Genomic DNA, 25,016 nt, shown 5'->3' with positions numbered 1-25,016 from the left:
AGAAGGAAAAAGAATTTTTTTACTGGCCTCTAGCTTTGCTGAACAAAAGCTGTTTTCCCCCAAATTTGGAGCTGTTGGTTGACTAAAAGTGGCATTCTGGCATCCTGTCAAGCTGGGCCAGCAGAGAATGAAGCTGTAAGGTCCTCCTTATTTCTTGTCATTTCATGGGACAACAAAGTCACTCAGGAACTGTTTTGCTTGGAATCGTTTCTTTCTTTTCTCCTTTCATTGTCCTTTAATCCACACCTCCTAACCATCTACTGTTGCTGAACTAAATTAACTGGTTTAGTGAAGACAGTATTCTTTATGTCAAACAAGTCTGTCTGGTCCAGTTGTAGAAAACTGTAATTGAATTTACTGCATACACCCACAGAGACTGGTGGAGAAGCACCTTGCTGGGGAGAGCAGTAATAAAAGAGGAAGATGTTAAAACAGGGATATTAAAACCTCTATTTACATACAGTTCCCCAGCCCAGTGCATTCGTGGTTCTGCCTCCAGATCCCAGGGTTAGTTTCCAGAGGTATTTTTCAGTTGTGTGGATCGGTCAGGTTTACAGCTGCAGGGTGGCCTGATTTGGTTGCAGTCTGTCTGCCCGCCCAACGAATCGTGCCTGTCTGCCCGTCTCGCTGGAGTCCCTCCAGCTCCAGGAGCCCAGCTACTGCATGTTCTTTGTCTTGGGTTTGGAGCTTGTTGGGGGAGAAAGGTGCTGTCCTTGGTTCGGTGGTGGTGCTGAACTTGCAGTCCCGGTGCACCCTGGTTAGACCCCATCCTTGGGCACGCCAAGGGTCCTGGTGTCTGCGCTTTCCCTTTGGCACACATGAAGGGCTGGGCGAGACCAGTCCCTGAGGGCAGCAGGAATATTCATGTAGTTGCAGCTAATCATCCTTGTGCTATTTGCCTTTGAAATTGTTCATTGCATTCCCGGGAGACTTTCCTGGTGGAATGATTTTGCCAGTTCCACTTAGTTCAGTGTCCTACACTTTTACCCCTTGGTGGCAGGATGAAAGGGCATTTGGGATAATTTCCTCAGCAGGATGGTATCCAAACAACAGGTAAACAACCTGTTGATGGCTGAGCTGGCAACATCTGATGGACCCTCAGTGTGTAGGATGGCTGACTTAAAAGCAAAGTATCGCTCACCTTGCAAATTCACAGTTTACCAAGGTGCCATTATACTCAGTGTTAGTCTGCAGCCTGCTTTGCTTCACAGCCGTGGCCCCTTGCCATCTGCAGTCCTGGATAGCGAGTTCATTGCTGGGTCTTCACTGTGGAAGCTGTACATAAATCACTGTAGCACTTAGACCAAATTTCATCCCTGGTATGAATCACATAGGCTCCTTAGCTATGCCCATAGAGACCTGGCACATAGGTAACGTAGTACACAGAAATGTCCTGTGGTCTGGAAGGTAGGAGGGAGCTGGTCAGGTGTTGATAGGATCCTTGTCATGGTTTTCATCAAGCCTCTTCTTACCAGGCTTGCAGTGGTGTGCGGGAGGCTTCTGACTGGAGAGGACCTAGAGTGGTTTGTAGAAAGGGAGGGAAATATTGATGGATGAAAGGTTGAAATGCAGCCTGAGATTGCAGTAGGAGTGCTAAAATAAATCAGTCTGTCTGGTGCAAGCAATGCTCACGCCATTAACCCTTCAGAAGCTCTAGTTGTCCTGAATATTCATTTGACATAGGATACAATGTTGACCTCAAGACAGACAGCTCTGTCTCCCTGTGGGTGAGAGATAGATAGAAGGGCTATAGCTTATTGCAGCAAGAGAAAGGCAAATAATCCTCATTGCCCAATGCACTTAGGTAAATCTAATAGGAGGGGTGAGGAAGATAGCAAGATTAGCTTGACAAAGATTATTTGTTGCTAAACAGACTCTTCAGTGTTTCCCTGGGCCCTGACACACACAATGAACTGCTCCACCCAGGGCCTTTCCATTTGCTTCATGGCTCAGTTGATTTTGATGGGTTTATTGTGAAGCAAGATTTATGGAGCCCCAGGAAGGTATAAAATTAAAAACTTCCGTTGTGTACATTCCCCCAGGGGAGTCCCCCCTGTCTGCTCATGGTGCTGGTCAGTGGGCCGGGGGAGGGATCCGGCTTTCGGGCTCTTTTTGCAGTCCCCAGTGGGAGAAGTGTGAGCGAGAGCGCTTGGCTTCCTAACACCATCAAATGAACTTTAAACCCAGGTGGTTTTCAAAATAAAAATGTCTAGTTGTTTGGGTTTTTTTTTTTCTGTAGAAACTCACATTTTTAAGCTTTTCTGGGCAGTGTGGCAGCATTAATGCTGTGCAGTGCTGAATGGCTCGTGCAATAGCATGTGTCCAGCAGCAGGAGTTTTAACACAAATGCTGTAAATCGTGGGACTCGGGACAAAATCACAGATATTGGTACCAGTTTCAGAGGCCCAGCGCCCTGCCTCCCCTCTCACCTGCTCTGCAGTTAGATTTTCCTGCCACGGGACCCAGGGCTTGTGTGAGGGTGGTGGTCTGGCCAGGATGCTGTTCCTGCAGGATCCTGCTAGCTGGATTCATCCGGGAACTGTGCTGGCACTTGCAGCCTGCCACGGCCCTGAAAGGGTTTTCCTCTCGTCTAGAGGCAGTGGCTGTGTTGTCAGAAACAAAGCAAATGCTGATCACCATTGAAGCAGCAGATACGCCCCGTGTTTCAACATCTGAAACCGGGCCCATCAATCTGAAACTATTCCCCACTCCCAGTGCCAACAGCTCCATTGATGACTGTGCTCCAGAAAGAAAAGAAACTGCCTTTCTCCTCACTGTAATGTCAGCCCACCATTTGGATACTCCCCCGCATCTTCCTTTTCATGCTGGAGGTGGTGCACTCATCTCTGTGACCTGCAAGCATCTGCTTCCCTGGTTTTCCGCTTCATTGCGTCTCTGTTTAGACACTGCAATACCCTGTCCCACATACTAATTACTGACTTTCTGCTTCTGAGGAGCTTGATTGATTCTGGCACATTTTCCCACGTGAAACTGGACCTAGAGCCTTGGAAAATATCTTAATGGACATCAGAGTAAGTCTGAGTTTAACCCCAAACTGGCTGCTGTATCTGAGCTAAAAGTCATCTCTCTGGGGTAGCTGTGGCAGGATGACCCCTCTTTGCTTTGCTTTGCGGACGTCCCTGAGCCGGGCATTGCTCGGGGAGGGGGGGTGTTTGCACCAGCACCACCTCATCTCGGCTCTCCTGGCTGCACTCCGGGTCCATGCTTGTGCTGGTGTGATTGCAGCAAGTGAACGCTCTGTCAGGAAATGCCTTTTGCTTTTTCTCACTGTAAAGCTCTTGCCGTTCCTCACAGGAGCAGCCTCTGTTCAGGGCTTGCTGCTGCCAGGTACTGAACAGCCTCGGGGAGGACAGACATCCTCAGCTCCCACCAGAGTGAGCAGCTGCTCTGGAGGAGGTCACATCTTACCTGCACAGCAACGACTTTGGCTTGCAATCTACTGAGGCTGCTGGTTTCCTCTAGAGGCTTTTATTTGCTCTCCTGCCTCTCTGACGATGTGAAGGGACAAGTGTTGTCACCATGTGCCCGCCCTGGAGAGAGAGCCCTGGTGTGAGGCAGCATGGGCATTTTGGGCTGGATGGGCTTTGGATTAGATCCTGCTCAGGAGTCCGGGTGCTGCTGCTCGGGTTCATGATTCCAGTAGTGTCTTCCACCTCATTGCACTCGGGGGGGGATGTCTTTGAAAAAGAGGATCAGGGATTATCAGGCTAAGCAGAGACAGCTTTCTCCTGCCCAGGGGAGCTGGCAAATCTGGTGTTTAGGAGAAGGAGAGCTGGTTGTGGGGCAGAGGCACTGGGCTGACACTTGGGAGAGTTTTGACTGATGGCCAGATGTGCAAGGCACATCTTGTGAGCCCTTATCGTCTTACCACATACCTCTCTACCTCAGTTTCCATTAAAAAACCCTGTTTCTTTGCTTTCTCTTTCTCCCCTCATTATAAGCACTTTTGGAGCAGGAAGCATCTCTTACTGTGTTTGGTAACTGATCTTTGAGTAAAAGGGTTTTGTCCTTAGGAGTCCTAAAAGCTGCCAGCGGATAAATAAAAGTCCTGAATGGCAGCCCGGTGGTGCGGCAGGCAGGAGGGCTCCCCATCGCAGGGCTGGCCCGGGCTCGCTCTTCTTCTTGCAGTAATTCACCTGTCAGCCCCGATTAACTCAGAGACTGTTTCAAAGGTTTGGCAGGAAGAGAGGATTTCCCTGTTAAAAATGAATATATTAATTTTGTGTTTCTGAAGTGAGCACAGAGAAACAACCTTGGCTGAGCTGCTTTTGCAGCAGAGGCCTTTCATTTAGGTACTGAAGATGAGTAGATACATTTGACCCCTATGTAATTTAAGACTATGTTTTTTAACCTGTCTCTCCTAAAACAAAAGTCCTGTCTCCTGTTGAATATGTGTTGTATCCTGGCGGCTTCAAGCACAGACCCGAGGACGTGATGCAGCCCTCAAAACCTTGTCCTCCTCAGTGTGCTCTGGTCTTAGGCTTTCAGATGCACCCGATGAATTGAAGCAGCCAGTGTTCATCTTCATCAGTTTAACCTCTTCACTGCTACACTTGAGTTGCTTTGTAATTTCCGCAGAGTTTCACCATAATTTATTTGGTTCCTGGCTTACCTTGATGGCTGCCCAAGTCTTGAATAAAATTGAATTTGTGACTTTCTACAAAATCATTTCTAATATTTTTCTGGTAATAATGTTTGTATTTATAGCTCAAATGATGTGTAATTAGTAAGGACTGCTATTCTTACTGTACGCCTGGTCGGATCGTTATATTTTGCAAGTCTGATTCTCACTTGGCTTCATTTCTCTTCGATACAGTATTTACCTCCCTCGCGCCCTACCCCAGGACAGGCTGTGTGCCGATGGTCAGTGAAGCTTTCTGTGGCGTATACAATATGCATCTGTTTCATGGGGTTGCTCTGAATCATCATCTTAAATGTTAGGGTACAAAAAGTGTGTCTCGCATCAGCTGTACTGAAATTGGAGTCACAGGATTAGCTCCTCTCTCTTTTCTGTGTGCTTACAGGTTTGGGGCCTGTGAGGACTGAAGCATGTAAATAAGATTTCTGCTGGTGTGTAGTTAGAACACGAGGCAGGGCACTGCTGGAGGCTGCTTGCCTGGTCCGGCAGAGCTGACCCATACCCTCCTGACATGCTGCTGATGGTGCTGGGAGCAGTTGTCTCCTGGGGTCAGCTCTGCTGCTGCCGCCCCTTCCCTGTACCCAGCTCTGCCCCTCTCCTGCCCAGGGAGGTCCTCCCCAGCCTGCCTTCTGCTCTGTTCCCAGTCCCCTAGTTCCTATGCTGGAACCATCTGAGAACTGCTTGGCACCGTGTTTACAAGTTCTAAAGTCTCCTGTCCTCACAATGCAAAAACTGACTTTGTGTCTCTGATTCAGCCGTCCTTCTGAGCTTTCTGTATGGTCTCTTGTTCCTGACCAGTGTTCTTGTATCAGCTCTTCTTTCAGCTCCTCCCCAATTCTTCCCCATTCCCTAGTACTTCCTCATTGTAACTTCTATTCTCCAGCCTTCAAAGCCTTAGTTGTGTGTCCAGCTTTCTACTTGAATCTCCTTCCTGCATCCCAAAGTGTCATGTCCAGGTCCCTGCTTGATGGGCTTCAGTGTTCACGGAATGTGATCTGACATCAGCTTGTCTGCAAAATGTCGTCCTTTTGTTCATAAGGAAAAAAACCAGCAGTTTGACAGTTTCATTGAGGGTCTGCCTATAGGTAAAGGGGGACATTGGGAGACTCAGGTGAAGCAGGATTTTGTGCATTTGATGTGTTTTGCTTAGGAAATACTGGAAAACTGATGCAAAATATGTTAATTTTAAGCTTGTCCTAAGAAGTATAAATAGTAAAAGAAAACCTCTCTTGTTTAATTGCAGTACTGGGCTTTCAGGCTGACTTAGAGCAGGAAAATACTGTTAATTCTTCAGATGAAAAGATCAATTTGACTTCACAGTTACTTTTTCACCTTCAGTAAGAACGTGGAAAAGTGTCATCTCTGCTAGCCTTGACTTAACTGGGAGTTGCACACGCTCAGCAACATCAGGGCCCAAAGCCTGAAGATACTATGTGAGGTTTTTCCAGTTACTCAAAACGTATGGACTTTCTCTTTCCAGGCCCTCCATCCGCTCCCCAGAACCTGATTTCCAATGTCAACGAGACATCGGTGAACTTGGAGTGGAGCCCCCCCCAGAACAAAGGTGGTCGGGAAGACATCTCCTACAACGTGGTATGCAAGAGGTGCGGTGCCGGCGACCCCAGCCGCTGCCGGTCCTGTGGCAGCGGTGTGCACTTCAGCCCCCAGCAGAACAGCTTGAAAACCACCAAAGTCTCCATTACTGACCTCCTGGCGCACACAAACTACACCTTTGAAGTCTGGGCGGTGAATGGAGTGTCCAAGCAGAATCCCAGCCAGGACCAAGCTGTGTCGGTCACCGTGACGACTAACCAAGCTGGTAGGAACCTGAACACAAATTAAATTCTCTTCCTTTCTCTTCTGCTTGTTTTTTAGGAAAGCTGTGATTTCCATTACATTTAGTGCTAGCAAATGAATGCAGAGAGCCCTAAGATGCATAACTGGGTCAAACCCTTATTTTCTGGTTATTTATACGGCTGGTTCAGATTGTGTAGAGCTAGAAAAACAGGGGGCTTGACTCAGGGAGCTGGGAGTGGAGCTCTGCTGCAGCAGGCTGGGAGGACACTGGGAGGCATCCTGCGGAAGCAGAGCAGCGCAGCTGCCCGAGGTGACAGCGCTGGGGCTGCCAGCCGCTGGTCTCTTGGTAGGGACACCCTGCACACGGCTGTGAATGTGCCCTTGGTGTTGACAGGGGGCAAGATACGCTCTCAGGAGCACTGCATTGTGCTGCTGTCTGGTTCCAAAGAGGGCTGTGTAAGATTCAAAAAGAAGAATGAGTTGGTGCTCGCTTGCCTGCCTGCTCTCTCTCTCCTCTCCTGCAAAGTCAATTAGATTCTGTCCCGTTGTTAAATAAATACCCCCTTAACCTGCTGCTAACAACGTTTCAATTGATCAGAGCTGGCATTACTTTAGAAATTCTATATGAGCTTTCATCTTCATGCTGGCTGGTTTTTGCTTTTCTCTCATCTGGGAGAGTGAAAGACCATTTCTGTTTATACCTGATTATTTCAGATACCCTAGGCGGTTCTACTTCTTCCAGTCCCTCGTGCTTGACCTAGTAAAGGCTGCTGCAGCAGACTGCAGTTTGCTTTCCATGATCATTCATAGGATTTTATTTTTTTTTCTTCATGTACAAGAAAATCTTTCTTGCTTGCAGCTCGCTGGGGTTTTGAGCACCGGGTTCCAGTTGAATTTTTAATTTAATGCACAAAATTATATACATTTGAATATGACAGCCTTCTATATGCAAATTAGAGATCCAGGCTGTCAGACTGGCTTCAAGACCATCAAACCTGTTATCTAATCGCTCACAGCGCTGATTGCCTTCAAGTCCTGCAGATGTTGCAGGCATTCAGTACCTCAGAGCATAGCTTCCAGGGCTCTCGTTTATCGTTAGACTTACGGCGGATGGGACAGCATTAATATTTGAGTACTAGACTATATATAAATATTTTGAATTCTGTTTCCTAGTGGATGCATGTGAAAAATAGGTATGCAAAGTCAAAATCTACACATTTCAGCTGTAGTCCAGTACACTTCAGTACTAACAATGAGGATACCTTCAATTTTGCAGTGACAGTTACAAGCAAAATTGTCAAGTCCACGCTGAAGCTCCTTTGAAAATCTGGTCCGGCGTTTTTTGTTCTTTACACATACAGTTGACAGCATCCCTTTGAAATCATGATTCAAAAATTCAAACTATCACTTTGCCTAGTGAAAAGACAACTAATAAAGAACAGGGACTATTAGAGAGTCTTGGGAGAAAGCTGTGGGAGAATGCTGTCATATGCTATACGAAAAGAGAAGGTTGAGAACAGCAGCAGGGACAGTGCTTCTGTGCTATGAATGCCTCGCAAAGAGAGTATTTCTGACTGATTTTGGCATATGTAAGGATTAGTGGATGCATATATGCATGAATAAGTGAGTGGGATCCATCTACCGTGTGAAAATTCTACCATCTTATGCTTTAATATGCAAACCAAAATCTGATTGAATATGCAAATAAGAATTGATTTTGTTTATTATCCATGAGTAGCAGTTCTTCACATCAGGAAATTTGTGTTTTTGCCAACATTTCCAATTACGAAACATGCCCAGTCTATCAAATGCTTCAGAGGGCTGGAGCAAATGGTACTGGTACAAATGAAAATTAACTCCAAGGTGCCGACGCTCTCCCGTTCTTCGTACGACTTTGTGTGTTCTGCTGCATAGATGATCTAAACAGAAATGTGTGGCCTAAACCTACAGATCTCAACTGAGATAAATAGTCCTTACATATGCAAATAATCCCATTGATTTCAGGGAAACTGCTTGCTTGAGTAAAGGTTTATAAAGTTGGACCCTTGGGTTTTACAAGTACTGATCTGTTTAATCATTGTAAATGTGTGTCTGGGGTGCATTAAAATTCGTGCCACTCATTTTCCTTCCCTATATTTCATTACAAAGGAGGCATGTCGTGCTAGAGCACTGCCACAGCCTTGGGTTTGATCTTGCACCTTACAGTAAGGTAAAACTACCTTGGTTTCTTTGCAGGCATTTCTAAGTTCACATTAGAGGCGAGCTCCTCCTTTAATAACGCTCACCCTGCTTTGCTAATAAAAATTAAACTACCAACGCTGAAAATCTGCAAGCGACTTTGGTTTTGCTCTCTATGCTTGTGCTTTCCAGCATTTGATAGAAAACATTCTTGTTAACCTGGTTCTTTAAACAGGACCAGTGCTTTTGGGTCCTATTCTGGGGAATTGGCTGGAATTGTTTGCAGGAGGTGCTGCTTTGAGTTAAATTCACTAGGGATGATATATATGCAAGGGACTGGGGGAAATTCTTCCTCTTAACAGCAGCCTCAAATTTTGACTTTCCAAATATGCGGCAATAGAATCTGGAGGAAATAAGCAGAGATTTGAGAGTGCAGTTTTCAGAATCAGAAATCCAAATATTTATGTGTTTGCTTGGGCTGGTGCCAGCAAGGTATGCATTTGGGGCTGGATGGAAAGCAGTGAGAAATCCTCTGCTGGTATATTCAGCTCAAAATCCAGGACGTGTGTTGCGGTGACATAAAAGGTGCAGTTGAAAGGCACAGGTGTTTTTTTGTTTGCTTTTGCCGTTTTACTCCTGGAGATAATGAAATGAGGCAGTTTACTTTCCCCCTTTGTTTAGAAACTCTTTTCAGTAGAAAAATGTTTAAATGAAAATAAGCTTTTGCCATTCAGAGTAGGATCAAAAAGCATTTGAAAAAGTATTTTTCCTGCTTCCTTTGAAAAGGTCCCAGTTTTTATAGCTTTTTCTTTTAAAGAGAGAAGCTAAATTTCAGGCTTTGAACAAAGTAAAAATTTCTATCTCCTAGTGAAACACTCCAGTGTTGTGACATTTAAGAATTTTCAATGGTGAATTCAGCTCGCTATTCTACATGTTTAGTGTAATAATTTTTTTTTTGAGATTTTTTTGAGATGGGAAGTGCTGCTCTTTTCCCATACAAAATTAAAAAGAAATTAAAAAGCAAAGGATGGAGTGTGGAGCTGCTAAAACTTGGATCCGGCACAGTGACTACTGGGAAATTCTGATATTAAGGGTCTCCACCGCCAGCGGTGACTTCTTTGGCTTTCTGGTTTTGATGAAATGGAATCAGCACTTTGCCCATCCTTTAAAAATGTGAAATGACTTGTGGAAGAGATGCAAACCAGCAATTCTCATGCGATGCTGTTTGGAGAAGGTAATTTGAATGAGAGACCCTACCAGGCAGTTGACAGAACAGCTCAGAAATCTCTGAGCTCTTTTTTTTTTTCCTGCTAGGGATAATGCTGCGAAGCTGTTCAAAATGAAAAGTAAATCTCTCAATAAAGAGACCTTGTTCACAGCAAGCAGGAAGCTTTGGGGTTTTTTGAAGAGGTGCTGAACAGTTTATATTTTTATTAAAGATTACACAGCCGAGCTGTTGGGGTCTCTGGCCTGACAGCCCAGCTCACTGGTAAGTCCGTCTTGTCCTTCTGCGTGCCCGTCCGAGGAGGCAGCGCCACAGGGACGCGGTTTTACACGGATGCTGAGGGCATTCGTAAGGCAGAGGAGCAGTGGTGGGGGCAGAGTCGACACAACTTCTAAATGAGATTTAAAATGCAAGCTCATTATGCTGCTTGCTTTGCCCTCTTCTTTTTCTTTGGGTTTGATGAGGGATGAGTGTGCTCCTTGCTCCGTGGCTTGTTGGAGTTAAAACAGTTGGTATTTCTGAATAAACAGACTGCCTGGTGATTTGTTACCTTGTTAGGTTACCTTGGGTGCAGCGTTTCCTTAAGTGGACCAGCACAGCTAGATGGAGGCAGAATGTGCCAATTAGGATGAAAATACAGTATAAATAAATAAACTTACTCTTTCTCCCATTGCATCAGACTGGATGTTTTCAAGCTGCCTGTGCTCAGGATCAAGAACTGATCTTCCTTATGAATATCTGAGGCGCTCTGTCCCATTTTTCCCTCTTTCTGTTCTTGCTGCTCTCTCTTGGCTCCTTTGTCTCTGCGATCCCCCACACCTTGGCTGTCTAGCTGTCTATTCATCTGTCTCAAAGCTGCTTCATCTCAGAGGCAGAGCGGTGTGGCTGGCTGTGCTGCAGTCCTTCCCCCCCTCCTCTGTGTGCCTCCCTGGTCCCTCACCGTCACTCAGAGCCCTGCGGTGGTTCAGTATCCATTTCCAGGCAGGAACTAAAATGGGTCACGGTGCCACCAGGACTTGAGTGCTGCTGGGAAGACCTGGGTGAATTGAGTGTTCTTCTGGGACCAGGTGGTGGTTGTGGTGATCAGACTGCGATAAACCCAAAATACTGACATTCAGGGCAGGGAAGGACTGGTACTCAGGTTTATTCAGCCTTCACGTTTGTTTGTTGTTTATGTTCTTAATTCCATTAGTAAAAGGAAAAAAAAAATCCCAAAGATGCTGATCCTTTTGTGGATGCTTGTGTTTTAAGTCAGGAAGGAAGGGCACAGGCGGGAGTTACTTGCTTCCAGATGGCTCCCAAGTTCTACTGGACTTTTTGGTAGGGGAATATATATTCCCATTGTACATTTCGGTGGGTCTTCTTTGAAAGCCCACGTTCCCTTTCAAATGCTGATTAGCATTCCTCACGTGTTGTAGAGAGCAGCACAGAAAATGCATATAAAGGTCTTAGATTCTGCTAGCGTGCTGTAGCCTGTGCGGAGCTGAGTTTGCCGTCGGTAAGAATGCACGGACATACATCGCCCTGGGTCAGCGTGTGCTCCTCGGATCGACCAAGTAATAGTTGCTCAGGCAGATCAAAAGCAAAACATGCCAAGGCCAGGAAAACGAAGGTTTTCAGTATTTTCTTTTTAATGTGCTACTGTGCTGGATATTTATAGCTTCTATAAAGAATTGCTCTGTAGTGGAAGATCAAAAGACATTGTTCAGTAGATTTCAGTCGCCGAGCTTTCTTTGGGTGGCTGCGTGAACACCCTAAAACTACTACAGGAAAATAAAATTATTGGGTACTCTGAAGCTCGATCGATCCATCTGATTCTCTAAACTCCATCATGTTCTTCGAGTGTATTCCTGGTTTCACTTGAAATAACAGTAAATGATTTCTGTTCACTCAGAAGGAACATAACAATTTTTGATTTTTGTATGTGGTGATATTTATATGCACATTGAGAATCTCATCGATAGCAAGGTGGTAAGAGAAGTTAATTTTGCTTTCAGAAATAGCAAGGTCTGTTGTTCAGAGTGGTACAGTTTCATGGTTGGCTCTTGCAAAAATTATCTTTCTTTTTTTTAATGCAATCCTGGTGCTGAGCTATTTGTTGTGTTGAAGTCTAATTTTGGAACACTGTATAACCTCAAGGAAGACATCATCTCTAAATAGCTGGGGTAGGAGCTCTGTGAACTGGAAGACAGGATTCATCATACAGCTGTGTCAGAGTTTCACAGACCCTCCAAAACAGCGTAAGCTGGCAAACCAAGTCATTTTCTGTTCTGTCCTCAGCCTCCCGCAGTGCCTGCGGAGATGTGCAGTGGCTCATACAGGTCAGGTCCCCGCAGGGCTGGGGCCATTCCCATCCTGCTGCCCACCTGGCTGGTGTGAGGATGGGCTGGTGCTGGAGAGGGTAGGGTGGAGTGGGGAGCAGGACTAAGGTGCTGGGAGAGGCTCTTACTAGGCGAGTCTTTTGGACCAGTTGGAAAGTGTCGAGTTTTACTGGAAGTTGGGCAGCCCAGCCTGGGAGCTGTGAAGGTGGGTGAGTTCATCTCTCTGCCCAGACAGCAAACGGGTACTCCAGATGCTGGGCACAGCAGCACCTGGCTGTAGCCTTCCCAGACATCCAGGAGTCAATTAATTTTTTTTAAATTTTTTTTTTCCTTTTTTCTTTCAAAGTACTTGCTACCAGCATGGTCCCACCCTTTCCATTTAGTTGTTCCCTGCAGCCAAAGGATACAAATAGCCTGTTCCAGGAGTCCTTTTACAGGCACACAAACCCAGGAGGAAACTCGTGCGGGTAGCAGGGTGTGTATTAGCAGTCACAGCACCCTGGCCGCCCAGTTCCCCACAAGCCTGATTGAAAATAATCTCTTGGCAAACATCTGGATATATGCCAGATGTCCAGAGCATGGGGTGGGGGGGTGGGTGATACTTCTAGCTGCTGCATTCTTTTTTTTCTGCAAAATGCCAGGGTAATGGAAGGGGGAGTTGCACAGGGATGTTTTTATTTTGCTTTAAAGGTGTTTGTGCTAAGGATGATGGATCAGCAGTCTCCTTGTTCCTCAAACAGAGCTGTGTCAAGCGTGAATTCAATAGGGAAAGAGATTCAAAACTAGTAAGCAGGGAGTTGCGAAAGGGGTGATCCGTGAGCGTGACACTCCGAGTGATTTGTTGCAGCATCTTGCAGAATTCCAGGCTAATTGTATGCAACTTTCTCGCTCTGAATCTAAACCAGTGCGGTTTCTAAGGCTTCACGTTTATCTGCTAGACATAAGCAGCAATCTACCCCCGCCATACACGCATTTTCAAGCAGAAGGGTTGGGACAAGCTGTCAGCTGTGGTAGGGTTTCACCTGCCACAATTGGCGAGGTGACCTGCCAGTTTGTGCAGGACAAGGACCTGCCTTGTTCTTCCTCGCTCTGGCTCTTCCAGGGAGCTGTGTTTTGGCTTTTGCTGTCTCAAGATTTACATCGCAGGGAGTTACCGCAAGGGCTTCTGAAGCAAACCAAGTGATGTGTTTTGGGAAACCACAGACCTTTCAAATATAAACGTGGTGGGAGATCTGCAACGAAGATAAGTGATCCCAGCACAAGGAATTTGGGAATTGCATGGAAGCAAACAGTTAGGAATACTTAGGGATTGGCAAATTTCAGTGTTTGGTGTGAGATTCCACAGAGCCTCAAAGATGTCATGTGTTTGCCACTTAAGGTTGCTTCTACTGAAGGGTTAAATATGCGTGTAAGATAATGTGTCTGAGTAAGGAGCTTCTCCAAGTTGGCAGATGCAAGTGGGAGTTTCTTACTAACAGATCTGTGTTCTTGCACAGGCTATAACTGATGGTCTGTAATGAATGTGTAGTTATAAGCATACGTGCTCCCATCTTAAAAACAAAACCGGGAAAACTGTTGTTGGGAGGGAATAAATTATTATTTTAAGGTAACTACAGCTTTCCACAAAGAAATAGTAATTAAAATAACAACTGCCTGCTTGCTGGCAAAGCTGTCTGCACCACCCATTTCCATGAATTTGTATTCAAGGTGGAGGATACAAGTCTTGGTCGGAAGGAAGGGAAAAAAAAAAAAAAGCAAGCGCTTTCTAAAGATCCTTAGTAAATAACCAGCTTCAGGGTTCAGTGAACAGCTTAGACAAGTTGCGTGTCAGATAGTGCCAAGAAGTAATTGCAGCATTTAAATAAAAGTTTGGTCACATTTTTGAAAAGATCTCATGGTTTGCTATGGAAAATGGAAGTTAGCTACATGTCCTCCTGGGGAAAAAAGGCATTTAACTTCAGGACTGGGTAGCGTTGACCATTTTTAAATTATATACATTTACTTTAAGGAGGCATCAAATCTGATCAAATTCTGGTCTCAGTGATGTTGGTACAGATGAATAGTTACCAAACTGACAAGGATGAAGATTCGCTCCTGTAGCTTTTACTTGCTCTGGACTATTTCACTGCGTTGCTTTTCGCTGGCATTTCAGTTCGTGGAGCTTTGTATCCAGCCCGAGTGCTTCCCTGAAACAGCCACAAGGAAATATTTTTGTGTGGAAGGGGGGAAAATGTTTGTGGCTACCGAATGCTTTAGATGGGCTTCTAAATTTTCTAGTTCTTTTTTGCAGCTGACTAAATTAATTGGAAAGCAGCCCGAGAGACAGCAGAGTCCAGTCTGTAGTTGAGCAACAATAAAAGGCTTCGGAGAACTTTATCAAAGCTTCCATTAACCCCCTGCTGATGTCCTCAAACAGGATTTTTTTGAGAGAGGGGGAACACAAAAGCTGGACTGCACAACTGCCCCTGTGTGTCCATTCAAAGGGTTTAAATCCCCACAGTTACTAATTAAAATGCCATGCAGAGTAGCACAAATAAACATCGCTAGCCCCTGAATCCCAAAGTTTCTGCATTGGCTCATAGTTTGGAGGGCAGGATGCTGGACTGACCCCACAAGGGTGGGTAAAGCAGCCCCCTTTGGTTCAGATCCTCTGTCCCTGCATGAGGAGGATGCATGGGCTCACACTCCCCGAATGCCATCCCAAGGCAGCCCAGTAGTTTTTATTCATTTTTGCGCAGCGTTGCGTTGCACCATGAGGAGTAAATAGAGCTGTGGCAGTGCCTGCTGGAGCTCTATAATCACGTTTGCCAGATTTTGGCGGACATCAAAATGCTGAGCGCACGAGTGAATAGTGCTGCTTTCATTGGGAAATGTCACTTCAGATTTAGCCCCACGTGTGAACTGGCGTGCAGGGAGCGCTTTATTCTTATGGCAGGGCTCCAGTGGGCTTCCCCTCCCAGACAAAGCGGGCCAGTGCGTAGCCTCTATCTGCATCTACTTGAAGGATTTCATGGCGTCTCCTTAGATTAAGGTAATCTGCCTTCATTACTAAATTCAACAGCCAGCGTCCCAGGACTCTGAGTAGTGCAGTCCAAGAACAGATTCAGGGGTTCTGAATGTTTGATTTTTAAACTGATGGTAACAAAAGTTGATTGTGGTTTTGGATTTTTTTTTTTTTTAAATAATGTCTAGAGAGATGTAGGAAGCTCAAGCATTTGTATTTTATTTCTCTGGTCATTTGTATTTCAAAACATCCCATATGGAAAAATCCTCCTGTTAATTTAAAAAGAAATTACAACTTTTGTCTCAGCCTTCTGAACTGTTCCTGCAGAATTTATTAGGACTTTTATCCCTCCTATCAAATTCTATCGCCTAGTTTTAAAAGATGATTGACTGATTCTGCTTTTTTTATTAAATACTGTTACTGTTCCATAAAAATCTCTTTGGTCTTGTCTGTATTAAAATCCACTGAAAGTATCCATGGATTATTACAGATAGAAGAACGCTTAAAACTGTAATGTGCTTAGGATAAAACGTCTTTCAGTTCCACAGATTATGGAAAGGCAATTGGAACGCACTGAAGTTTTTAATTAGCTTTTTTTTTATTTTTAATTTTCTATGTGCCATGAAATGATCCCATCAATAAATAATAGAATGAGACCGCTTTGGCTAAGCAAAATAGAAAGGTACGGTGGGCTGGGAAAAGATGTCTTGTGTATGAATTGAGATTTGTGTGGTGTCCATTTATTTTAGCAAACAAATGAAGGCATGATCTCGAGACAACCCACTACAGCGGCTCCCTGGGAAGATTGCGCTTGTCTCGATAACATAGTGCGTTCTTTAAATCCGTCCTCTGAATCAGCCTCCATTTATCTTGCCCAGCATAAAGGCGAATGCAGATGGAACGGCTGCAGCCTCCCTTCTAGTTTATCAGGATATTGTGCGTGCACATAAATAAGAGAGAAAGTGCCTGGAATATGCAAGTGGCTGAGTGTTGAATCCCTCGTTCTTCAAGCTCGGCGGGCAGCCTGGGACAGGGTGGCCAAGGGGAGCCCTGCTGGGGCTGCGGAGGTTTGGGGTTCTCCATCCTGGTTGAGACGCGACGCACAGACCCAGCGGTGCCTTTCCCAGAGCGGCTCAGTGGCGGCTTTCACTGCTGCCCCTGCTGAAGGGTAAAACTGCAATTAGGCAGGGACTGGGAAGAGCTGATTGCAGGGAGTGCGCTGGGATCAAAGGAGGGCTGCTTTAGCACCCTTGCAGATGCGGCATTTTTCTTTAACCAGGGAATATTTTTATCTGTATTTGTTACACCGACAAGCTACATATCTCACCAGGTAGAGGGGCTCTGTAGCTTATTTTTGGTCTGACTGGTCCTTACATGGAAGTTACCGGCTTGATCTGGATCAAATGAGAAGATAATTGGATTTTTGGACCTATAGATGGCAAAACTGAACTAGAACCAAAACCATGAACCTTACAGGGAGCAGGGACAGAACACTGAACAATGCTTTGCGTGCTGTTGGAAGAAGAAATGATTTTGAATTGCAGTTTTTGAATGAAGACCCAGTTGTGCAATTACTGAGCAAATTGGGAGTCGTTCTCTTCATGGGCATTTATTTGCCCAGACTGAAGCTCTTCCAGGAAATAACCATGGCTGATGACTTTGTACAGCTCTGAGTCTTCATAACCTCATGAGGTTGATACGTAAATTATTTATTTATTTATTTAGGATTGCGATTGTTCAGGCTTTGTAATGGCACTTGTACTGCACAGGAAACTTTACCAATTATCCTTCTGACTGTTTTCCACCGAGGCAGCCACCTTTAATATTTAATTGCTTGTTCCATTTGGGGTTTTTCTAACTGACACAATTTTTACATGAATAATGCACTACTACTCAGCATCCGGCTTAAAATAACGAAACCCCTGTATAAGTTTAATTATGTGCCACCTATGATGTAATTGGTTACTGACATCACAAACTAAGATTTTAATTTTAAGGTTTATGCCTTTCAGGAGGAAGCTTAAGACTCTTCCCCAGTTTGTCCCTCACCAATTTTATTTTTTTTTCTCCTTTTTTTTTTTTCCTTTTTTTAACTGATTGGCAAACTTCAGGTAGCTTGGCATTTTTTTGCAGCAAAACTCTGTGCAGGATATAGTTTTCTCTCTCATTGGGTCTATTTATGATTTTTAATTTCCTGAAGAAACCTGCCCTGAAGGTTTTCCTGAATTTCCTGAAGGAAAGGGGGTTTAATTCAGCTCCAGTGAGAGGACTGGGCAGAAGAGCTCCGAGTGTGGGAGTTTGGTGTGCTGCAGTCTGATTCTCTGGGGTACTTTTCCAAAAGCACAGGGAATCTTTTTCCCTGAGGAAGTGGAATGTTGATGGCACGGTCTGGTAGGGTGTCTTGCAGCATGATGGAGAAACTGAGGATCCAAGTGCTGTCAGAGCAGAGTTCTTCACAAAGTGCTGCCAACACCAGCCCAGAAAAACTGAACCTTGATTCAATCCTATGTTTCTCAACAGCCCAGAGGCAGAGGTTGTATCACGTTGAATCCATCTAACCTTTGTACAGAAGGTGCTTTACTGGATTTCCAGCTGACCGCTCAGAATATCAACTATAATTAAAATTTATAGGCTGTTCAGCTGCAATGTAAATAGGTAAATGCAAACATTGTGCACCAGCCGCTTCTGTCTGATGGAGCTTAAAGTAAATAAAGGTGAAGTTCTTTAACTTTGGTGACTTCAAGTTATTATCCTCAAGTGTTAGAACAGGAATTTTGATTTTTATTGCCAGGCAAGTGCTGGGTTTTGATTCTTTCAGGTGCCGCAGGCTCAGGGGGCATGTTTGAGACCCAGCCTGCAGTTGCTGTTTCAGTCTCTCTGTTCTGTGTATCAGAGTTGAAGTAAAATGTTTGTAATTTCATTATCTTTTCTTCCTCCAAGATTCTTGCTGGTTCTGACATTGGGTGATTGATCTGAGAAACCCAAATGGCAAAGTCTAACTCTCTGCTATTACTGTAGCACTTCAGAAGCCAGGATGAGACAATGTGGCCAGATCTATTTATTAAAATAGTGAGTGCTGCTTTTGCAAAATGAGTCATAATGTTTATTTATTTATTTTGTTTAGAAGATACTTCAGTATTTCCAAAGCATGTGAGTAGGGCAGAGGCTTTTATTTGTCTGGGTTTCAAAAAGGCTTTTAAGCAGCTCTTTTTACAAAATCTAATAATGCTGAAGGTAAGTGACAAAGGAAGTTCTTTAGCACATATATATATCATCTAGATATCCATGTTTCAAGTAAATAAAAAGTAACTGTGTACGGACCAAGGAAAGCAGCGTTACAAGGTGTGATGCCTCGGGTACCAAATCATTTGCCCTGTAGTGTTCACACTGTAGCTGCTGGGGTAACTGAGTGCACAGGTGCCTGGGTGGTAAGTATAAGGACCAAGGCACAGCAATGAGTCTTCCTGTTAACAGATGGGGACGTGAGGCACCAGGTGAGAGCTGTAAGGCAAATGAGTGCTGCTTTGGGGTATTAATAGAGCAGGGCTGGTATTCTCAGTATTGATTGTTGATACACTGTTGTAAGCAGTTGGACAGCTGCATGCAGGAAGTGGTTTGCAGGGCACAGATACAGTAGGTTATTTTGTTGGTCCTGTATGGTTTAAGAACAGCCATACTCTCCTCATCTGTTGATTCATGAAGTGTACACAGACATGTCTTAGCTCCTCTGACTGTGGGCAGGAGAATGGAAAAAGGGGGAGGAAGAGTAGGTGGATGTTTGCTTGATTTGAGGAAGGGCTCAGAGAACAGTACAGGGGTATCATTTGGGGGTGTCTGATGTGTCTTTGAGGGTAGCTTTGATTTCATTGAGGAAGGGGCTGGAGGGGTAGTGGAAGAGATTGTTTTGAAAAGGCAGCTCAGCTGATCCTGTGCAGCAGTACGAGGGTGGAGGACAGGCTCTGTCTGTGGAGGAATTGGCCCTGGTGGCTACCTTGTGCTTCCTGGGAGGGAGCAACAGCAGGATGTGTGGGAGAGGTAGAGCTGCTCTGAGGGGTGGTTGTAAGTGGGTCAGATTGCTCCTGACTACTGATGTGGAATGGTTAGGGAATGCTCTTGTTTCCAATATTATTATCTGTTGTAATAACTAAAGGTTACAGTCCCTAATATCTTGTTCTGGTTTTTCCAGAGACACTGTATGTTATGTCCCAGCATCTGTGGTTTCTGGCAGTCTGTGCTTGCAGGACCAGCATCTGGCAAGTAAGAGAATGCTTGCCAGAAGTGTTCGACCTAAATTCGAGTCATGGGATCCTACCTCTGCAGTGTGCCTGGTCTGGGGCCCAATGGCAGGGCCCTGAGAGTTAGGCCAATCTCTCTTTGTCCGTGCTGCGTGGCTCATTTTCTCTGCTTCTCTCAATCTAATACAATGCAGTGAAACATCAGTGCTGGCTTCTTTAGGCTACAAAATTTATTGTTGTTTATATTGGGTCAGACTCTAACCTCAACTACAGGGAAGAGTAACTGCAACGTGACCTGCTTTGTGACCAGCGGCTCCAAGCACGCTCGGGTCAGACAGCTGCTGACTAATTCCCCATCTTAACAAATTGCTTATAGGTCTAGAGTTTCTTAGAGCAATTCACTGCACTAAGTATGTTCACCCTTCATGTGTTAATCATTCCAGTTTAAGCATTTAGAAATGTTTTGGTGCTGGGGTTTTTTTAAGTGGATGTGATGTTCAGACATTTTTATAAATTGCCTTCCAACTGAAAGACTTGTTTTCCTGTTTGTTTTAAACTGGCATTCATACATACAGGAAATACACAGTATTCTGCCATGTTTTTGTTGGCAACTATTAAGTTATCCTTGTCAGAACATGCCAACAGGATTTCTTAGCAAGCTAGCAGAAAGAAAACAAGTGGTTCTCAGACTAAACAGACCCCATGCTTGAGTTGTAATATGGATCTCTTGCTAAATGCTATGTAGATTCTATAGTCTTTTGGTTTGTAGCAATCTCTGGGATTGCAGGTTGCAGATTCAGATCTTTGGAGTTTCGCCAGACTTGCATTGCATGAGCTGACATCATGATTTGGCTTTCAGAATTGGAAGGATAGTACCTGAAAATAATTTATTGCTGTCACGAACTGCCCCTCAGAAATTAATAGCCCAAATAAGCCATCTCCTGGGTGTGCAAAGTTGTCTTCATCACCCATCTCATTGCAGTTCCTGATGTAAACCATGGGGAACTGTGGTCAGACCTCAGCTCCTGTAATTGGTTTGATCTAAATTAGAGAAGTTTTGCTATGTTGAAGCAGTCTGTGCTAAAACCAATGCAGAACTGAACATGAACCCCAGAAAATACACAGGCTCTTTGTGGATCCTCAGCAGCTACTGTATGTCTCTAAGAACTGATGCTGGAGTACAGTGGTAAAAATGCACTCTAATAATCCTCAACTACTACTATTTGTTGCTGCTAACAGCCTGGGTTTTCCTTCAAGCTTTTGATTTGATGCAAGTCAGAGCCAGCTTTTGTGGTTTGGCAAGATTTGCAGCCCAGGTTCTTTTGGGAGAGGCAAGAAATGAAAACTTTAAAACAGAGGAAATGTTTAAAACATAATAATGCCATGTTAACAGTCTTTAAAATCTCATTTTCTAGCCCCTTCCTTTGTGAACAAGTTGCTCCAAACATAACTGATGTGAGCTGGTCCCTAGATTGGAGAGCTCGTCACTTGTTTTTCTCAGAGCTCCTTGGCAGCGACTGGGTTGCAAAGCCTGGGAAGAAAGGGGCAGATCACTCGTGCCTGTCATTTTGGGATGAAGGTGTCCTGTGAGAGCACCCTGTGGCTGAGCTGGTCCTTTTCCCCAGCAGTGCAATTTCCAGTAACAAGGAGGAAAGTTTAGTTCAGAAGTATTACAGCTGATTGAAGGGTTGGAGAGAAAGAGGCCAAGCTCAGCTGTCATGCTGCTTCGCATGACGTCGGCCAGGATTTTCAAGTGTGGGTGGATAACCTTGGGCGCTTTACTCCAGTGGTGTAGATTTAAAGTCTTTGCTTTGAATGCTAAAACTTGAAAATGCTGGCCTGAATCTTGGCACGGCTTGGTTTCTAAGCTGGGAGGTGTTCCTTGCCAGTCGTCATTCCTGGGGAAGGGAGAGGCAGACGGTGGGAAGACAGAAGACTTGGGAATGTCTTGGGAGGCTTCCAGTGGTTCGGTTGAGCAATCAGGCTTCTAGATCCTTGTCCAAGTCCTAACCTGGCCCAATCATCACTAGTACAAATGTTTGCTCCACTTATACAGAGGGAATAATGGGGAAAAAAAAAAAAAAGAAAAGTGTGGTTAGTTTGTGAAGTGCACATCCAGCCCACAGACTCTTCTGGTCCTTGGGAGAAGGGCGTAGCTGTCATGCCAGGGTGAAGAATGGGAATGAGAAAATCGGGCCAAGTTCTTCAGACGTGCACAAACGTCTAATCCATGCATGCACATAAGTTCGCATGTGCAAAACCTTTTCATGTGCTTATATGCACATACATGGCTTATACATATGCCAGGCATATGTCTGGAAGCTTGGCCAGGCTAAAATGCATTCCCCTTTGTTTGCAAAACCATTTGGCAGGAGTGCTCAGAGCACAGGGCTGGTGTTACTCAGAAGTGGGGATCCTGAAGCGTTTCTGCCCGGACAAGAGAGGGGTGGGTAAAAGGCCCAGGAGACCAACGAGATGCAGAACTGAACACCAGCATTTTTAGGACAGAGAAGAACTACTTTCTTTGAAATTTATTCTTGTACATGTAACTAAACAGGGCTGGATGCTTCTCCCTTTGCTTGATTTGAAGCCAGTGCGACAGCTAGGAGAGTAAGTTGTGCTCTTAAATGAGTAAAATTACCAAATCTGGCCTGGAGAATGTTGCCTTCAGAAATTGTTAAAAGCATATTTGGTTCTCTGTGTATCCTTTCCCTGCTGTGAAATTATTCGATAATCTAATTTACAAAATTCCATGTAGAAACCTGCAATAGTACAAGGTAAATGTTCGAAGAAAAAACCTGAAATGTGCCGGGTTCCCCTAAATGTGTTTTGTCCCAGTTAAGAGAAGTCTTTTATTGACTTGTTTTGATGTCCAAGTGGAATTTTCTTCAGTGTTAGATTCTCAAAATTATTTTTTTTTTTAAAGTAATTAATAATGGAGCAGGCTTTTAGTATCTACCCTGGAAGGTAAAAACCCTTAATCACAGTAACATCATTAGTGCTTTCAAGCATTTAATTTTGATGCTTGACAAAGCGCATAGCCATTGATAAGAACAAATAAGTGTTGTTGTGTGCAATTGAGGGAAAAAAGAAAAGCATGAAAACCCCTAAGCTTCAAGTAATTAAATTTAAATATGTTATTTGAATTTAGCTGAGATAATGTACAAACTGTGGGTATATTTTTCAATCAGTGAAAGACCCCTTGAGTAAACATGTTCCATTTAAATTCAAATCATGGGGAGTGGAAAGTAAACCCTGCTGTGGTTAAGAAGGCATCTTCACTAAAACACTGGGCATTGTGTATCTTTGATATCCGAGTACTCATGTGTTGTAGTTTTATAAAGGACTGTTTTCACTCATGGATGCCTCCATGCCAGAGACTTTATTGCATATATTTATTTCCTGTTTTTTTCCTTTGCTCCCCTTCCCTAATTTGAACCAGTAATGAAAAACTGACACTCTGCTTCTGCCATCCTTTAAAGTGCCTCAAAACTGTTATAATTCAGCACTTATTAGCCTTGGGATATGGCTTAATGGCATTTGGGTGAAGTTTTTGTAGTACGTCTGTGCTCTTTCTCTCTCTGTAGGCCACGAGCTCAGAACCGCGGTAATAAAACTACTAGTAGGTGTTTAATGGCAGGTTATTGAGGAAGTAGATAAAAGAAAATTGCAACATTCACATCAGTAGGGAGTGGGGTTTTTAAGGGAGAGGAACTGCTGAGCTTTGAACTAGGGAAAGTTACACTTGGTGCTTTTGTTCAAGGGGACCACTTCTTAGACACCAAAATACTTCATCGTTCTTTCCTGTGCAATGGGCTGTTCTGGTGGAACTGGTGCTTGGTGTGTACAGCCTGTGCTCCTGTGGCAGGAAAGCTTGCTGTGGTGTAAGCACTGGCGATTGAGAAAGAAGTTTTTGCTTAGTGTGCTTTTCCAAATATCAGGGAGTAGGGAGGGGGAACATGCAGAAAGTGTGAGAAAAAGTGATCTCTCGTCTTGTAAAGGTATTATGTGATCTTGTTGTGAGCGTCTTAATTGTGTATGTCATTTTTGGTCAAGCTATACTCAGTATGTTTGTGTGGGAATGTGTGTGTGTAATGACCAGTTAGCCCACGGATACAGAAGAGAAGATTCTGCTCGTGATCAAAACCTCATTTTACAACCCATTACATGTTTATCTTCAGATCATCCCAAAAAGGCAACTTAAAGGCAAAAGGCAGAAGAAAAAGAATTTAAATATTTTGCACAAACTCACCCAGAAGGCTGAAACCGCTGCCTGCATTGCCATGATGGGTTGGTAATGGTGGTATCTTCTTTGTCCCAGGTTCTACTCACCAGACTCTTACAGCCTTCTGGTAATAATATGTCCAAGGAGACCCGGAACTGTTGTTCTTCCAGAAGTCTTTGAGCTCCTCAAGTCAGATGGTGAATCCTGGAAAACAAGGAAACAAATAGACCTGATCTGTAGGGCTACTTGCAGAAGTAAAAGAGAATTTGTAATGGAGGATTTCATCCACGCAGTGGGATAATGGTAGTGCTCCCTGTGGTTACCGAGCCCAGTTCCTCAAGGTCCACAGAGGACCACTATCCTATTGCATAGACTGTGAATAGGTCTGTGGTGTGGAGATGTCAAAGTGCTCCTGGAGAGTCTCTTGCAATTCTGGTGCTTCATCCTGTAGCTGAACTTCAGCACTCTCAGGATTTCTGTATGGAGAGGCAAGAGGTGCAGTCAAAACAAAAAACATGGAAACAAGTTAGTCATCTGCAGAATACAAGACAAAGGTATAGATCACAAGTTAAGTAGGATGAATTTGCATATAAAGCGCAGGAAGGAATAACTAGGGCCATTCTCACAACTGTAATTGCTAGGAGTAACAAGGGGATGGATGTACAAGTCCTCTTTGTGTCCTGGAGGCCAGGAGCAGGTTCTTACTTCCAGGATGGTGTAGTGTCTAAGATCAGCTGTCCATTTCTGAGACATGAGAAAGCAGTTTTTAAACTGTATAAAGCTAAGCATCTTCGACAAGAAGGGTGGTTAATATATATTCTTCTGCTGCAAATAGCCATTTTACAGCAGAAACGAATTGTGCTTTCATACAGCAGTTACCAGCCCAGTATTGAAGGACTCACTAAATTCCAATATAAACGGCTGCAGGGAGGTTAAAAAGAGGATAAAGGAAAGAAAGTGAACTTTCTCTCTGCAATTCTTGAGGTCAGACCAGCATAAGTGACATATTCTCAGTAAAAGGAATTGCCTGTCTGCCCTCCGTGAGGCACCGATTAACTAAGCAGATTTCTTTCCAGCTGGTTTGTCAGTAATGTCCTGCACACGTGTGAGAGTGTGTGTGTGTGTGGGTAACAAATGTGATGTCTAATGTATTAGCTGAGCAGTATTCCTGCTACAGAGGGGAAAGGAAAGAAATCTGTTGAGGTACTGTGAGGTTATTAAGCAGGTTCTCAGTCATGCCACGGATATAAGTTGGTGGAGCACACCCAATCCTCCCCGTTGGCTGTGTTTATAGTCTCCTCTGTCATCCAGTATTTGCCTTTGCATGTGAGAGACAGACAAGGAAAAAGAGAGAAAGGTTCTGGAGGCATT

At 44.4% G+C, this 25,016-nt stretch overlaps 1 protein-coding gene across 1 annotated transcript in view; it reads left to right on the top strand.

The window, feature by feature from the left end:
• EPHA4 (EPH receptor A4) overlaps positions 1-25,016 on the top strand; it is a gene marked incomplete at both ends in the record, with an annotated part of 98,830 nt that overhangs the window by 50,016 nt on the left and 23,798 nt on the right. The window contains one exon of the mRNA XM_084267489.1: positions 6,141-6,479. Within this exon, the coding sequence (XP_084123615.1) occupies positions 6,141-6,479 (339 nt within the window). The remainder of the gene's footprint in view (positions 1-6,140; positions 6,480-25,016) is intronic.

Source organism: Gallinula chloropus, assembly GCF_964237585.1.
Source record: "Gallinula chloropus genome assembly, chromosome: 8".
Taxonomy (NCBI): Eukaryota; Metazoa; Chordata; class Aves; order Gruiformes; family Rallidae; genus Gallinula; species Gallinula chloropus.
The sequence above is the reverse complement of the archived record's forward strand: the minus strand, read 5'-3'. Positions and strand labels throughout refer to the sequence as shown.